Below are 17,122 nucleotides of genomic sequence, written 5' to 3'. Positions count from 1 at the left end.
CTTCTTCAGTTGGCATAAAAGTTACTACTAGTAGATGCCTAACATGTTCCCGAAACTTCCTTAAGGCGTTTATTGGCCTCATGTCACTTAATCTTCATATTAATGATGTGTCATTCTTCCCATTCTAGAAGAATGAGAAGAATAAATTGAGTAAGAGGAGTTGTGGGATTTTCTTGGGTGACCTCAGGTGAGTAGCACGCAGAAGACAAACTCCATTTTACTTGTCTCCACAGCCTGAGGAACTCACCACTGTAAAATACCGCCTCTCAAAAACTTATGGAATGAGGAACGTGTATATCATATATTTATTTTCTTCTAGAATTTGCAATATCTGATATAAATGTTATTGTTAAAAGGGCAGGTATGTAAGTTCGTTTTTTTTTTTTTTTTTTTTTACTTTTCAGATAAAGGCAACATAGAGGATGGATTAGCTTGGTAACAAACAACTCTAAAACTTAATAGCCCAGATAGAGCATTTTTTTAGCTCATAATTTTGTGAGTTAGTGGATTTGGGCTATGCTCAGCTGGACTGTTCTTCTGGAGGTGTGTGTAAGAGCAGCAGTTTTTGGAATCCCTGGGATCCCTGGGTGGCTCAGTGGTTGGGAGCCTGCCTTTGGCCCAGGGCCTGATCCTGGAGTCCCGGGGTCAAGTCCCACATTGGGCTCCCTGTGTGGAGCCTGCTTCTCCCTCTGCCTGTGTCTCTGCCCCCTCTCTCTTTCTCTGTGTCTTTCATGAATAAGTAAATAAAATCTTAAAAAAAGAAAAAAAAAAAAAAAAAAGAGCGGTGGTTCTGCTGCTGTGACCTGGCTGTGAATCATCTAGGGGCAGAGATACGAAATGTTAGCATCAGGGGACGGTATTTCTTTTAGGTATTTATCTCTTTCACATCCTTGCTCTATTATATCTTCTGACTTGTTTCCTAGGACTGATTCTCTTTGTATCAAAGATGTGTGTTTGAGAGAGAGAGAGAGGGAGGGAGAGCGAGAGGGAGGGAGAGCGAGAGGGACTGCCGGAGCCTGGCACACGTGTGTGTCATCATCAAGCAGGCCAGCTAAGCGCGTTTTCACAGCACCAGGGTAGGAGTCCAGAAAAGAGCGGGGACCGAGGTATGCAAGACCCTTTGAGGCCAAGGCTTTAGACTGGTACAACGTCCCCTCCACCTCATTCTGCTGGCCAAGGTGAGGTACAAAGCCGGCACAGATTCAGGGGCTGGGGAAACAGACTCGGCGGGAGCAGGTGCGAGTCCTGGGGTGAGGGGCAGGTCTTCAGGGCAGTGTGGGAAATGGTGGTCATCTTTCAATCTGCAGAGGAATTTTGTCCATGAATGTATTGCTCTTTGAAGGTGAATAATATTTTAAAAATCCTTATGTTGAACTTTAAGAGAGTTCATTTGCTCAACTGTTAAACTTTTACAAGCTTGCCATTCTGACAGTCCCAGCGTGGCCTATGAGATCAATCCACATTTCTGGTGGTGATGTAGCGCTCAGCGCCTGTGGCCCTTCTGTGACGCGGACTCAAGGGTATAAAGGAAGCAGCATTTCAGTTGCTTCTCTGCCAGGGGTAATGTCCATATGGCCTTTTGAATCCTTGCTCTGCACAGACCAACAAAGGAAACCACAACTGTTTTTTTCCACTTCAGTTTTCCATTGCCATCTTTCAAAGATTTGCTTTCTTTTCACTTTTATCTGTCTTTTACAGAAGCATCAGGGAGCTAGTTGGCTGGAGGGGTTTTCTGTTCTCTCCTGTCTTATGTAATGAAACCTGGATATTTGTCTTAGGATCTTCCTCTCTTATATTGACCAGGAAAAAAAGAGAGAGAGAGAGAGAGAGAGAGAGAGACAGAGAGACTGCATTTCATTCAGTGCCTTATTTATCAGTTCTCCATTGATGTGACTGCACATCTCTTCCTTTTATGTTTCCATGTTCTTATTTTCAAACTTATCTGGAATGTTCTCTGGTTTCACATCCAATCGTTTATGAATCACAAGAAAAGTCTGAATTCTTCTAAAAGTGTCCTTTTGTCTGTATGATTATCCCTAGATAGCTCATAAAACCTTAGACCCCAACTGATTCCTTAGACCTGTGTTTTCCCACTTCCCTCCACAAGTCCTGTGCAGCAGCACCCCCCTCCGTGGTTTCTCTGTAGATCCCTCATAATACAATTTTAATATTTTCAAGCTAAAGGCTTCCATTATTGATTTCTGCCATCCGTATGAATTATCTTTTTGGAAGTCTTACACTTTAATGTGAATAGTTCCTCCATTTAAATTAAAAGGAATAATTTATACAAAACATTTTGCACCTAGTAAGATCTCAGTAAATGTTATCTATTACTATAAATGCTTCTGTTACTACACTTACTATTGCTAATTTATTTTAAAGCAAACCATATGCCTTTTCCTCCTATTGAATTTACATTAAGCTATATGAGGAACCATCTAGACAATATGAGAATGTATGTTATAATTTGAATATGATTTTTCTTTGGAAATTTTCTGGCAACTGAAATTTACTATCACTTATTTTAAGAACGGCCTCAGTGATTGATAATCATGCTAAACTAGAATCACTACCTCAGCATGTGGGGTTGGCCCTTTTGCCTGGGTGTGTGTTAGTAAAAGCGAATTTATGTGGTCCCGAGGCTGGGTCCATATAGCTGATCCTGGGGTCCTCACAGCACACTTACGGACATACTGTTAGTAGATTATGGTGTTTTCTTGCCTTGCTTTCCTAGACATCAGTAATCTTCCAGGCACCTTCGAGTTCTTCACCTTAGTTACCTCCTGTCATGACAGACAGGTGTTTTCTGAGGGAACTGCTTGTATAACTGCCCACCTCACTGTCCTGTGTATGGCGGAAACTTTAGTAGGGATTCCTGACTTCCTAAATCACTGTGTCAATATCATACGGTTTTCTAAGAGACTTCCTCTTACCTCCTACCTCGGGTTTTATCTACGCCCCCGGAGGACAGCTATCCCTGTGGCCTCGAGTCTCCCTCTCAAAATACACACAGGAGGTGCTATGGGATGAGCTGTGTCCAGCGCCCTCATCCTCCCAGAAAAAGAGAGGGGTTAGGGTCCTAGCCTCCAGAACCTCAGGAAGTGGCCTTACTCTGGAGACAGGGTCTTCACAGAGGTGATCAAGTCAAAATGAAGTCATTAAGGTGGGCGCTGACCCGGCAGGACCAGTGTTCGTCCCTACAAGGGATATTTGGGCGGACAGGGACAGATAGCAGGAAGGAGAAGAAGGGACACGGGGTAGGGAGCCATCTGCAAGCCCAGGAGAGAGGCCTGGACTAGGTCCCATGCGCGCAGACCGCGGAAGTAACCGGGGCGGCCACACCTTCGCTCTGGCTTCCACCTCCAGAGGGGAGATCGCCAGTCGCCGCTTGCAGCAGCTCAGCGTTGCGCTCCGCAGCCCAGGCAGCCCAGGCCCTGCGGCCCCAGACGGGGCGACTCGCGCGCGGACGTCTGAGCTCGCCTCTGCTGCTTCTGATAAGGAAACCCGAGTTTTCACTTGCTGGAGCATTGTGTTCCTGGAATAAACTTTTCAAACTTGTTTTGTTTTATATAACCATGATGTGGTGACTGGAGACCTACATTCGACTGGGAAGAGCGAGCCGGAGCATGTGCCGGACGCGCGCAGCAGGACGCACTCGTCACCTGTAAGTGGACCTCTGGCTCCCACCCGCGGTCACGGGGGCGAGCGAGGAACCGCCGCTGGAGACGCTCCCTCGCTGGTCGGGAGGGGCGGGCGGCGGGAGGGGACACGGGTGCGCGTGGGGCGCCCGCAGGCAGCGGATCGGGAGGGTGGGGACGGCCGCGCGGCAGGAGGACGCACGAACCTGGTTGGTACGCGAGCTTCCCCAGACCCACCCAGCCGCCCACCCTCCCCGAGATCGGGGCGGCCGGGGGAGCGGAGGGCGCCGCCCGAGCAGCGGCCGCTCCCGGGGGACGCGCGGGGCGGGGCGGGACCTGCAGGTGCAGGTGCAGGGGCGGGGCCCGGGGGGGCTGCGCGGCAGGTGCCGGGGCCCGACCCCACGCTCTGCCCTGCCCTCCCCCCCAGCGCGCGATGCCGGGTGCGGGCGCCCAGCCGGGGGTGGGGGGCGAGCCCAGCGCCCCGGGAGGCGGGAGGCGGCGCGAGCACCCGAGCCCGGGGGCGCCAACAAGTAGTTTGCGGTCGGGGGCGGCTCCCCCGGCGGGAGGCAGGGGCGACCTGGGGGCGGCGCGCGGACCTGCAGGCCCCCGCCCCGGGTGCGCGGGGGGCGCGCGGTGTGAGCCGGGGCGGGGGACCCGGGGTCCAGGGGGGCGGGGGGCGGGGGCCCGCGGCTCCCGGGGGCCTCGCCCTGCCCCGGAGCGACCCCGCTCCCCGGCCCCCGGCGCCCGCCCCCCGCGGCCGTGTGTCTGGCGGAGGGGGATGGGGCGGGGGACGCTGGCGCTCGTCGGCCCAGACGCGGAGCCTGCTTAGCGGTTCCCTTTCCCAAGTAATAATAACATCAACAACAGCAGCGGCAGCCACGGTAGTGATGTGCGGAGGAAACTGGATCAGGAAATTAGTCACGGTCTCCCTGGTGAGAGGCCGCGGCGGGGAGGTTCGGTGCTTGGCCTCGGGCGGGGGGTGTCGCCGGGTCGTGGGGGCGCGGGGCGCCGCCGGCCGTGCGGGTCAGGGTCCGGGTCGGGGTCCGGGTCGGGGTCCGTGCATGGGGGCCCAGCGGGCCGAGGGGCCCGCAGAGACTCCCCGCCCAAGGGGCTGCCCCGGGCCGGGAGGGGACGGGGTCGGGGGGGGGGGAGTGGGCGGCAAGGGGGGCGTGAGGGTTGGGGGGCAGGGCTGTGCGCCGAGGGCAGGGTTCCCGTGCTCGGGACCGCGCGGGGGCAGGGGGGGCGGAGAGCCGTGTGGGGCCGGAGCAGGTGTCGGGGCGGGCTCCGGGGCTTTCCGGGGGTCGGGGGGTCCCGGGTGGGGGTCCGGGGCGGGGACCCGCCGTGCGCGCGTGCCCCGGGGGGGCTCGGCTGTGCCCGCGCGCGTGCGGCCCGGGACCGGGACCGGGACGGGGACCCGGACGGGGCGGGGGAGAGCGTGGGAGGGCGGGGGAGGGCGGGGGAGGGCGGGGGGAGGGCCGCCGAGGGCGGCTGCGGCTCGGCGGCCGCCCGGGCCCTAACGCGGCGCTGTGTTCGCCTCCCCAGTCATGTCTGAGCCACAGAGATGGGCAAGATCGAGAGCAACGAGAGGGTGATCCTCAATGTCGGGGGCACCCGGCACGAGACCTACCGCAGCACCCTCCGGACCCTGCCCGGCACGCGCCTGGCCCTGCTCGCCGCCTCCGAGCCCGCGGGCGACTGCCTGACGGCTGCCGGCGCTCCCCCGCCCCCGCCGCCCCCGCCCCCGCCGCGGCCCCTGTCCCCTGGGCCTGGCCCCTGCAGCCCGCGGGGCGCCGGCGGGGGCGGGGGCGGGGGGGGACGCGAGTTCTTCTTCGACCGGCACCCGGGCGTGTTCGCCTATGTGCTCAACTACTACCGCACCGGCAAGCTGCACTGCCCGGCCGACGTGTGCGGGCCGCTCTTCGAGGAGGAGCTGGCCTTCTGGGGCATCGACGAGACGGACGTGGAGCCCTGCTGCTGGATGACCTACCGGCAGCACCGCGACGCCGAGGAGGCGCTCGACATCTTCGAGACGCCCGACCTCCTGGGTGGCGACCCCGGCGACGACGACGACCTGGCGGCCAAGAGGCTGGGCATTGAGGACGCCGCGGGCCTGGGGGTCCCCGACGGCAAGTCCGGCCGCTGGCGGAGGCTGCAGCCCCGCGTGTGGGCGCTCTTCGAGGACCCCTACTCGTCCAGAGCCGCCAGGGTAAGGCCACGGCCGGTGCCCCTCTGCGGCGGCACGGCCCGATCCGCCCCTGCGGCCTTGGGACGCTGGGGGCGGGGGGAGGAGCGGGGCCCCGGGGTGGAGGCCGGCGGGACCCGGGGCCTGCGCCTCCCCGCCGCACGCACCTGACACCCACTCCAGCAGGTGGCACCTCCCCGCCCCACGCACCTGACATCCCCTTCAGTGGATGGCACCTCCCCTCCCCATGCACCTGACACCCACTCCAGCAGGTGGCACCTTCCCAGCCCCACTCCAGCAGGTGGCACCTCCCCTGCCCCACACACCTGACATCCACTCCAGCAGTGGCATCTCCCCTCCCCATGCACCCGACATCCTCTCCACTCCAGCAGGTGGCACCTCCCCTGCCCCACGCACCTGACATCCACTCTAGCACGTGGCACCTCCCCTACCCCACGCACCTGACATCCCCTTTAGCAGGTGGCACCTCCTCTGCCCCACACACCTGACATCCACTCCAGCACGTGGCACCTCCCCTACCCCACGCACCTGACATCACCTTTAGCAGGTGGCACCTCCCCTGCCCCACACACCTGACATCCCCTTTAGCAGTTGGCACCTGAAGGGCCAATGCCAGGTCTGTCTGGAGCCTTGTCCGGACACAGCTGTTGCGCTTCGCCGGGTTCTTTATTTCCTGACTCTTTTGTTCCAACTTTTCCTTAGTTTGGATGCTTCTTTGGGCCTTCTGGTCCCCACGGTTTGCCAGGGAGGCCTGCCGCAACTGCCCATCTGACTCAAAGCAGCGGCTCCAGTTAGGGACCTAACATGAGGCCAGGTGGGGAAGTGGAACCTAGTCCTGGCTGGGGCTCCCTGGAGGGCGTCTCCTGAATGCTGTGGGGGCCAGTCTCCCCCCAAGGGACAAGAATGCTGAATGGCTTGGCCCCATGAGGTGGCCACACAGCGCCCTTGCACGTTGAATTTTGGAGTCTGGCCCTTGCCCCCTTGGGCTCTGTTCATGTTTCTTACAGGTTGGATGTGGGTTGGTCACTAGGGTGATGCTACTTTAGTCCAGTTGTCTAAATCTGGGTAACATAGATTGTGGCAAACTTTATTTGACTCTTTAGATTGCCACTCCATCCTCAATTTTTCTTTTCAGTTTCTAGCTTGAATGACAGTTTAAATCGAGTCCTCGGCACTCCCAATTAATTCTTCAGAATCCCATGTAGGGACTATAAAAGTAACCAGTGATAGTTTCTCCAGGTTAAAGGAAATAAAAGGAATATAAATAACCAAAAATTATATAGTATGTGAAAGTGTTTTTAAATGATGCACAGGAAGGGAGTACTGTATTTAGTTAAATCTTTGCAACTGCGTGTGTCTGGTTTGCTTCTGACGCCCAGAAGAACTACCCCCCAGGCAGCTTCACTTGGGCTCCATCCTCGTTATTGTCTTCTGTATGTCAGCAGCCGCTGCCTCTGGGGTGTTGTGCAGCTGTCTATCTGATAACATGTCAGGAGATGTGTTTCTGATACCACTTTAGAATTCTGAGGCTATGTTTTGTTTTCAGTTTGAAATAGAATATGAAAGAGACCATTTCAAGCATTGCTCCTCTATTGGATCTGGCGTTTGAATGCATACATACATTTTACTATGTCCACATTATGGCACTCAAATATAGGATTGCTAACTTCAACTCCGAAATCTTCCTGTTAGGGCTGTTCTATAAATTCTACAACAGTTGGATTTAAAACAAAAACAAAAACCAGTGCGTATTTACTTGAGTCACAGACTCATGACCATTACATCTGTGTTTTTTTTTTCAATTCCAGCTGAGTGCCACAGTGCTCTTTCCACTTGGTGGCTAAAAAGATAATCTGAATTTGTTTTCAGCCTCATCATATGATTTCCTCCCCCCCAGATTGCGTGCTACAAAAGATGGAGAATGTTTTATTATCTTTCCCCGTGATAATATAATACATTTTATTGTAGGCTGGATTGCCTAGCAAAAACTCTAAGACGGTATTCAATTTTTATTATCGCTGTGGAAATTGATTTTTATTGATTATTGGTCAAAGGGTAAACTATTAATTTGAAAATAGTTTTTAAAAATCTTACTAAGATTTCATTGTAACAATATTAAAGGTTTGATATGCATCCATTTCAGGTGAGGAAAGAACACAGATGTATTAGAGATTAACACAAGGTCGAAGAGCCATTAGAAGCAGAATCAGCTGAGAATCACAGACCTGGAAAATTTCCTTGAGGTCCCTTCATGAATACCCTTTATTTTATAGATGAAGAAAATGAAGACTGCAGATGCTAAGTGATGGCCAAGGTCATACAGCAAGTTAATAGCAGATCGAAAATTATGATGGAGGTCTCATGACATCCTCCCCAGGCCCTTTTTGCCCCAACCACTGATTATAACTGACTGGCTTATGAAACCTCCATGGATCATGTTACTCTTGAGAGTTAATGCAGCATAAGACATAGAATTCTAATTCTGAAAGGTCATCTATGACTTTAAAAAATTTTTTTTGTATTCTGGGACTTTGGTAGAATTTTTACCCTGTACAACCCAACATTAGAGTGAAGATATGGAATTCAAATTGACTTCTTCAATCCTGTTTGAACTTTCCATTTTTATTGACCAGTTATATGTAGTGTTTTTCTTTCTTTCAGACTGACTAACATTTGTAGGACTTGTCTTCAGGGAAATCCCTTTTCAAATTATTAGGGGTTGCCTAAGAAAGAGTAATCAGAGGTTGTCATTCTACTTAAACGTGATTTAATATTTTTATAAGAAAACTTTTAGTTCAGATGATAGCCTGACTTAATGTTATCTGGCCCGTCTGATAAATAGAATTACATCGAGAGGTCACAGGATGAAATTATATTTTGTGTGGATATAGTCCTAGAAGGCATAAGTCAGTTACCAGGTAGTTTGCTTCAGCTGTGGTCTTACTGCCACAGTCTCATTCTTAATAGAAGTTAAGTATTTAACTTTTATAAACCTTCTTTACACTAGTTCATCTTTTATTGATATGCTTGAGATGAACGTTTGTAACTGCCCGAATTCCTTTTTCAATTTGTTATTACCTGTCATCATCATCTTTATCTTTTCCCAGTATTGAGGAGATTGGTTCAATTATAGAGCAGAAGCGCTTTATTTCTAACTTTTATGATCTTTAGTGCCACACTGAAACAACAGTGATAGCACAATTAATTATCCTAACATTGTATTTTTGCTTTCTGTTTTGGTTGGCATTTCCCTCTTTTGTTGCTTTAAATTTATGATGTAAATGCGTATTTGAAAAGTCCAAATTATTCGGGTTAACTTGGTAAATGGGTTTGTATTTTGTACTTAAATGAATTCTTATCCTTAAGAATAGTATTTCAAAATAGAAATTTATAAAAAATCGAATATAAGTTGTCATGGAAACCTGTCCTGGAGAAAATGAGATCAGGAAAGAAAAGGAGAGATTATACTGTTGATGCCATTGAGTGGTATTTACAAATAGCCAAAATCAAGGATGCGCGGATGTGTTTGTGAAAATGTTATGCATTGTATCTTTCCAGTTTAATATTTAAGTGGAAAAGGGAAATGAAGCTTGTATGTGCTTTCTTCTGAAAACATTAACTTGTAGGTAAGTGAACAGGCGCCAGGCAGAAATTTTTTGATAGAACTTCTAGATTATTTAGAAGTAAAAAAAAGAAAAGGATAAGGGCAAAATACTAGAATCAAAACATTTTAAATAATTTGTTCCCAATATTAAGAGCTGAGAGCAGTTAGAAGTTTGTCCTTATCCCTCTTCTTTTTACTCATTTTTTGGGGGGTGGGAGTGAGTGAAGGTGGTTGAATTAGGTTTACAGGGTGGCTCTTCTTTGGGGACTTGTCTACCTTTGGTTAGCTGAGAAAACTTTTTTTTTTACTTTCAAAGAGCATCTTATTTATTTATTTATTTATTTACTTTAAAAAATTATTTATTTATTCATGAGAGACAGAAAGAGAGAGAGAGGCAGAGACACAGGCAGAGGGAGAAGCAGGCTCCATGCAGGGAACTCGACGTGGGACTTGATCCCAGGACCCCAGGATCAGGCCCTGGGCTGAAGGCAGCGCTAAACCGCTGAGCCCCCCGGGCTGCCCTATTTACATTTTTAAAAAAGAGATTTTATTTATTTACCTGAGACACAGAGAGAGAGGGAGGGCGAAAGAGAATCTGAGGCAGAGTCCCTGCTGAGCATGGAGCCCTAGGGGGCTGGGCCCCATGACCTGATCCCACTACTGCAAGGTCACGACCTGTGCTGAAACCCAGTCGGATAATCAACCTACTGAGCCACTCAGGTCCCCAGACAGCAAATAACTGCTATGGAGCCACATCGGGCTCCCTGCATGGAGCCTGCTTCTCCCTCTGCCTGTGTCTCTGCCTCTCTCTCTGTCTCTAATAAATAAATAAAATCTTAAAAAAATAAATAACTCTTTGCTAGCTTTAAGTGTATCATTTAACTTAAAAAAATTATAATAAATTAAGGACCGTTGAGTCGTATTTTAAGATTAAAGAAAAAACTATTAATTTTTCTTTTGTAAGTTTTGCTTCAATTCAAAGAATTATTGACCAAATACAGCTTGTTCATATAATATTGTTGCCAATTATTATAATTTTTAGAATATTTATTTAGTCAGCAAATATTGCTTATGCAGGCCCTCAACTATGGAAGTTCCTGGGAATGCATGGAGAAGATACAGTTTTTGCCCTCAGTAAGCTCACCACCCTATTTATAATAAAACATTTCCTAAAAACATTATTTATTAAATTAAGAAGTGCAAAAAAATTCCAGAGTTATTAAAGATATATTTTCCTCAACAAACAGACAAAAACAAAATAATTCAAATGGAAACACTGCCTGACACATTCAAGGAAACATTCTATTTAGAAACTGTGTTAAGATATTGTTAGTCTTTATCTCATTTAGTCTTTATTGTTAGGCTGTTTTTAAGCTTGATTTTTCTGTTTGTAAGGTGATTAATAGGCTCTGTCTTTGTAATATTCTTGGAGACTATGGTGAAGGCTGTACTTAGACAAAACAACCAAATAATTTAGCGTGTGGTCAAGTGTCTTCATAGCTTTCATTTTAATTAAAAGTCACGGCTAATTATATGACAGTGCCAATCCAAATTTTGGGCTCCTGAAAAACGTCTACTATAATAGCCTGGTGTTTTTGCACTTGCCCATATATACATCTAAGTATCTTTTGACCCTTTCCAGGCCACTAGCTGTACATATCACAAATTAATTTCGTGCTTATATTCTGAGCGTTGGGTAGGTTCAGAGAGTACCTAATTTATGCATCACTAAAAGAATCAAGGAAGTTCATTAAAAAATTGTATTTTCAGTTGTACATTTGATCACAAACTAGGTGATTTTTAAAAAGATTTTATTTATCTATTCCTGAGAGAGAGAGGCAGAGACCCAGGCAGAGGGAGCAGCAGGCTCCATGCAGGGAGCCCGATGTGGGACTCGAACCTGGGACTCCGGGGTCACGCCCTGAGCCCAAGGCAGACACCTCACAAATGAGGTGATTTGATCCACTGCTGGGCACTAGGCACGCCAAAGGTGAATGTGGTCGGACAGTTGAGAGATGACTTTTTTCTCTGATATTTTGTTAATTGCTCATTTGTAGCCTCGAGTTGACAAAACTCATGAGAGTCCAGGAAATTCTTCTCTGTCGAGAAGCTTATTTTCAAAGCAGCTGAAAAGGAGGAATGTGTAGGCTTATACAGAAATGCAGGCCAGCCTTTCCCACTTGAAGACGTATATCATTATCATTTATTTTTACTACTACGAAAAAAAGTAAATGCGGTGTCAGGTCTCATATTTTTTGAACTCTGAGTCACATCTTTTTATTACGGCAACCTTTAAAAATATGTCTAAATGAAATAGTAAAGGGCACTAAAGGACTAATAACAGGTAAACACTGATCTCCCGAGGGACATATATAGCGGCAATATAGTCTAAACAAGAACCATCAATATATCCTATGAACTTAATTCAGTTCTTTTTGAAATATGTTTTCTTTTTCCAGAAGATCATCTCTTTCTCCATATAAATATATATGTATTTATATAAAAGCAGTGCTCCCCTGTTATGTGTATGTGGATATCTACACAACACTGCCTTTTGTTTCTCTTAGAAGTTGAAGGGCGGTCATAGATTTTAATATCATGTAGTCAATATTTTTACAAAAGTGCCTGAAATGTGGGTGTTTGAGAGGAGGAGGGAGCAGGGGTAGAGAATATATGGGAGTAGCACTGGGAAACTGTCTGGGGTGGGATGTGTGAGACCTGTGCCCTCACCTAGGTTTCACACCGACTGGGTGACCTTGGAGAATGTACTTCGTTTTCTTGAGTCTTGATTTCCTTTGACTTCTTCTAAGAAAAAAGAAAATGGGTATGACACATTGAACTAGCTGGTATCCCAACTTCTTTCCAGCTCTTAGGTTCTGAGGTTTGGAAGACAAACGAGGATACCGATTGCTAGGAACCCCCGGGAGTGGGGTGGGGGGCACAACGTCTGCCTCATTGTGGCTGTACTTTAAGGACCGCCACACGAATGAGGCAAACCAGTATTGGTTTGTTTTGTTGTTTTTGTTTTTTTACATTTATAACTTTCTGCCCTTTTTTTCCCTACAGCTGTTGGGTAGCTGCTGCTCTGGTTACCATAGAAACAGGTTAGCTCCTAGCTTCCTGTTTCCACTGAAAACAGCTTTCCCTCAACCACATATTGATCTCAGGAAATCATTTTGCTGCGGTTGTGTCGTGAAACCCATAAGGACGATTGGCTCTGTCGTTTCCTAAATCCGAGTTTCAGTGCCGGTGTGTAGGCACCCACCACAAGGATACCTGGTTAGATAATCTCAGTTTTATTTCCATGTGAAAAGTGCCTTGACAGAGACACCATGCTTTTCCCTTTCCCTGTGTCTCATACAGAAGGGAGAGTCTTACTCACTGGAGGATTTACAGATATGCCTGACACGTTTCAGTGTTTACAAAATAATGTCAAATTATTTAATTCTAATCTCTTTCATGACTGAGTCTATCAGAATGAGCATAGAGAAGAGTGTGCCGTCTAGCACATTTCAGACAGACTCATATTTTAATCTACTCGTTACTGAAGAATATTTCGAGGTAAATACGTACATGTTATAGCACCCCATCTTTTTCTTCTGGGAAGATACTGCTTCCATTTCAGGATATACACATTAGCATAGGAAGAGGATGCACTCAGTGTCATTAACACGGATACATCCTCGGGGAGGTTCCTACAGTCTTCATGTGGGAAGCCATGGGAAAGATTTGTAGGAATACGACATTAGGGTGTGTGCATGTGTGCATGTTAGACACGCATCCAAAATGCATGCTCTTCGAGCGGGATTGGTCCTGGTGTATATACAGACTTGGGGCGGTCACGAGGCATGGGATTGGGAGGAAACTGGTGACTACCTGGCGTGACTACCTGGCCCAACTGCCTCGGCTCACTGAAGAGGCAGCCGACTTGTCCTTGGCTCTGGGAGCTGGCGATGGTCGAGGGCCAGAAGGTAGGCCTTCCGACGTTTGCGCCTCTTCCCGTTCAGTCTCGGTTGCTGAGTCTGGACCGTGTCCAACATTAGATGCACAGAGTTTAGTTCTGAGGGAGCAGCAAGCGCATCAGGAACGCGTATGTGGAGGCCTGCCCTCTTCAGTGTCCTGTGGCTCAATAATGGCAGGGAGAGTGTTCGTGTTTTATGGCTTCACTTTGTTTCTGGATCCCCCTGCAGATGCAGCCCCAGTCCTGCCTTCCCTGCCAGTTCCACGTTGTTCTGTGCCATTGCCTTTAAAGCCTCATAACTAACCTGCATATGCACTTGGCTCTTTTTATGTCCCTTCATCCCTCTGTGTGTGTATGGTTTTTATAATTTGCTTTTCTACTCTTCTATGCAGACACCTCAGTAATGTCTTCTTTCTTTGAAGACCCTGGTGATTTGCTATCAGACCTTAGAGCTTGCGTTTCTTTATGTATCTTACAACGTTGCTGACGTCTTTGAAAACTGAAGCAAAGGTCAACATAGCCATTCTTGATGGGTGTTCGTGATTTCATCTCAGAAACGCGAAGTGGGGGATCCCTGGGTGGCTCAGCGGTTTGGCGCCTGCCTTTGGCCCAGGGCGCGATCCTAGAGTCCCAGGATCGAGTCCCACATCGGGCTCCCTGCATGGAGCCTGCTTCTCCCTCTGCCTGTGTCTCTGCCTCTCTCTCTCTCTCTCTCTCTCTACGTCTATCATGAATAAATAACTAAAGATCTTAAAAAAAATTTAGAAATGCAAAGTGTTCTCTCCTCTTAGATGTCTCTGTGGAGAGAGTCCCAGAGATGAAAATATGCCACCTTTTGGCCACAGACATTCTTTTATTTTACACCAATGCTTTGTCCAGAATTTTTAAGTTGTTCACTAAATGGTAAAATTCAGACACATTTTTGAATCAAATAAAGTGATTCTAAGTAATTTTGCCAATATATCCAAATATATTATCTCTAAATTTAAGACAGTATGTTTAAGCAAAAACTATTTGGATCAATATAAAAATTTTTTTGAGTAGTTTGTCAGATTGGGTTCATTGAAACACAGAAACTATTCAGAATTTATGTAAAATTTGTGTCTGTGTTTGCAAATTATACAACAGAAATTCAGATATAGGGTAGCTTATTTTGGTATTTTTATGTTTATTGATAAAATACTGTTTGCTAAAAGTGAATGTTGTGTTGGAAACAATAGCAGAATAATCATAACAAAAGTAAACTTCCTTACTATTTTGACATATTAATGTGGATAAAATTAATGAAACTTTTATTTAGGAAAGCAGAACAATACGGTTATTATAGTTTGATTTATCATTTAAGTTATTGTGCTTCTCTCTTGAGGTAAGCAATGAGAGGACCATTATGAGACTTATTAAATATCTTTAATGAAACCTGTGTTTCATATAAATTGAGTGGTAAGTGGACAGAATAGAGCTGTCGCTGGCTCTATTTTGTGCAAACAGAATGTATAGTAGCACGTATCTGTGCTTTTTGTTTTTTTTTTTAAGCCATTGAGATTTTATTATCAGGCCTGGGCAAGCCTATCACAGTCATGTAAAATGATTAGCAGGTGCTGGAAAGTTGAAGAACTATTATATTTGTATCATGATTGGTGAACTTTTGCGAGTTTATGCTTAATTTCTAGGTTTATAATGGTGTTAACTATGCTTTGATGTTTAGACTACAATATAGAGGTATAACATTCAAGAAAATCAATGGAATCAAACATATTTTAATACACTAATAGGCTTCAGTGGCATTCAAAGTTGATTAGTCTCAATGCAAAAACAGGGATCTTAACTGAGTGCCTCAATCTCTCCTGTGAATGTGCTGTTCGATTTTTAGTTGTAACACGCATATTCTCAGTCCCTTAGTTTTTTTTTTAACTTAGTAATGTTTTCTAAATCTGTTCATTCTTCTATTTATTTATCGATCATCAATTTAACTCGTCTCTGATTTCTCTATCTTGGATGGTTTCTTGACAGCATTAATCTTGAGTAGTTGACTTTGTGCTTCAGTGCGGGGTTTCTTTATCAACAACACTCTGTTTGCTCTGCCATGGCTTGTATTGATTGGTTGATGAAATAACGTGCTGTCACCGGGCATTATTACATTTCTCTTTTAGCTAAAGAAGCTGGAAGAGAACCAACCACCAGAGACGAAAGCTTTAAAATGCTTTTGCATCTCTCAACTGACAGTTATTGAACTTCAACTATTGTCCAGAACTAGTTTGTACGAAAAATTCAAGATGTGTTGGAGTTTGGCATTTATCTTTAAAGCAGTTGTATTCTGTTGAAAAAGAAGACCTATACATCCAGAGCTATAATCCAATATATTAGACACTATAATAGAGATACTAGTATGGTGTGAATACACAGACTGGGAGGGATCCACTTTCCTAAACAGAGGAGATGACATTTTAGTTAACTTCCAGAAGATAAGTGTTCTCCAGCAATCAGGGGGGGAGGTCAACAGTGCAGTTGGCCAACGTGGGTAATGCCATGCCACGTGATATGGGGAAATAGACCGCAGGGCAGGAGAAGAGGCTTGAGACGTAGGGAAGATTTGAAACTGGAGTGAAAGGACCTCTGGCTCGTAAAGGAGATTTCCTGATGAGATGTAAGGCGCTCAGTCCAGGGCAAAACCGAACACTATTATTTCAGTTTGTCCAAAACTGTGGTTCTGAGACTTCAGTGTGCCTAGAAATAATATAAGTTGATGACTAAAATTTTGCTTCGTAGGTTTCACTCCAGAGATTCAAATCCAGTGGGACTTGGATAAGAAAGATTCAGATCGGGTGAACACATTCAGGGCTGTAGTTGGTTCCTGGCCAACTCTGATGTGACTGTTGCAAAAGCAAATACAATTTAACAGTGAATTAGGAGGATAATCACGCTTAGACTGGTATTTCCACATACATCTCATAGATCTTGTAGTCCTTCAGAATGTTAATAGGGGTTGCTCCTCAAAAGAGTTCCATGGACAGATGAATTTGCAAACCAGTTCATTTATTTGTTTATTAAAAGATTTTATTTTTCTGTGATCTCTTCACCTGACTTGGGGCTTGAACTCACAACCCTGAGATCAAGAGTCTCATGCTCTACTGGCTGAGCCAGCCACGTTCACCTGGAAACCAGGGTAAAACAAAGTTAATTAGGTTTCTGTTTTTCAATTTGATTTATTACCATTATTATTTTACTACAGATCTTTTTAGGGTCAAAGAGAGGAGAGACTGGCTAAGTGCCAGACATTTGGTTTTGAGTTGGGGATGCATTAATGCTAAGGGCTAGACTCAGGTGGCTGAGCTTGAATCCTGACCCCACTACTTGCTTGCTGTATAACTCTCACCAAGTTGCTTCTCTAAGACGACTTCTTTTCATCTGTGCTGGGAAGTAGTAGTAGTATTTGACTCAAAGGATTGTCATGGAAGTGAACTGAGTGTATTTATGTTAAGAATCCAGCATAGCGCCTGGTTTTATGAATGTCAGTTCTATCATCATCATCACCACCATCATCATCACTATCTATTATCATTCCTTAGGGCCAGCATTAGTTTTTTTGGGAGGAGGGATATGGTGTGGTTGCAATAGCACAATTTAAAGAAGCTTTCTGCCATTTAGAAAGTCCATGAAAATACAAGTTATCTGTTCCTGAGATTTTTCACGTGGATCTTGGACATTGTAGGTACTCA

At 46.6% G+C, this 17,122-nt stretch overlaps 1 protein-coding gene across 14 annotated transcripts in view; it reads left to right on the top strand.

Moving 5' to 3' along the window:
* The first annotated feature begins 418 nt into the window (after positions 1-418).
* The window catches only part of KCNC2 (potassium voltage-gated channel subfamily C member 2), a 228,889-nt gene continuing 212,185 nt past the window's right edge, over positions 419-17,122 (top strand). For 2 of the 14 annotated variants that reach the window (XM_072843338.1, XM_072843337.1), the window contains exons 1-2: positions 429-3,664; positions 5,181-5,844. In XM_072843338.1, the coding sequence (XP_072699439.1) occupies positions 5,200-5,844 (645 nt within the window). In that variant the 5' untranslated portion in view covers positions 429-3,664; positions 5,181-5,199. Of the gene's footprint in view, positions 3,665-3,764; positions 3,852-4,404; positions 4,571-5,180; positions 5,845-17,122 lie in introns of those variants that run through there. The other 12 variants (XM_072843326.1, XM_072843327.1, XM_072843339.1 and 9 more) reach the window with 12 other exon arrangements.

Source organism: Canis lupus, chromosome 11, assembly GCF_048164855.1.
Source record: "Canis lupus baileyi chromosome 11, mCanLup2.hap1, whole genome shotgun sequence".
NCBI lineage: Eukaryota > Metazoa > Chordata > Mammalia > Carnivora > Canidae > Canis > Canis lupus.
The sequence above is the reverse complement of the archived record's forward strand: the minus strand, read 5'-3'. Positions and strand labels throughout refer to the sequence as shown.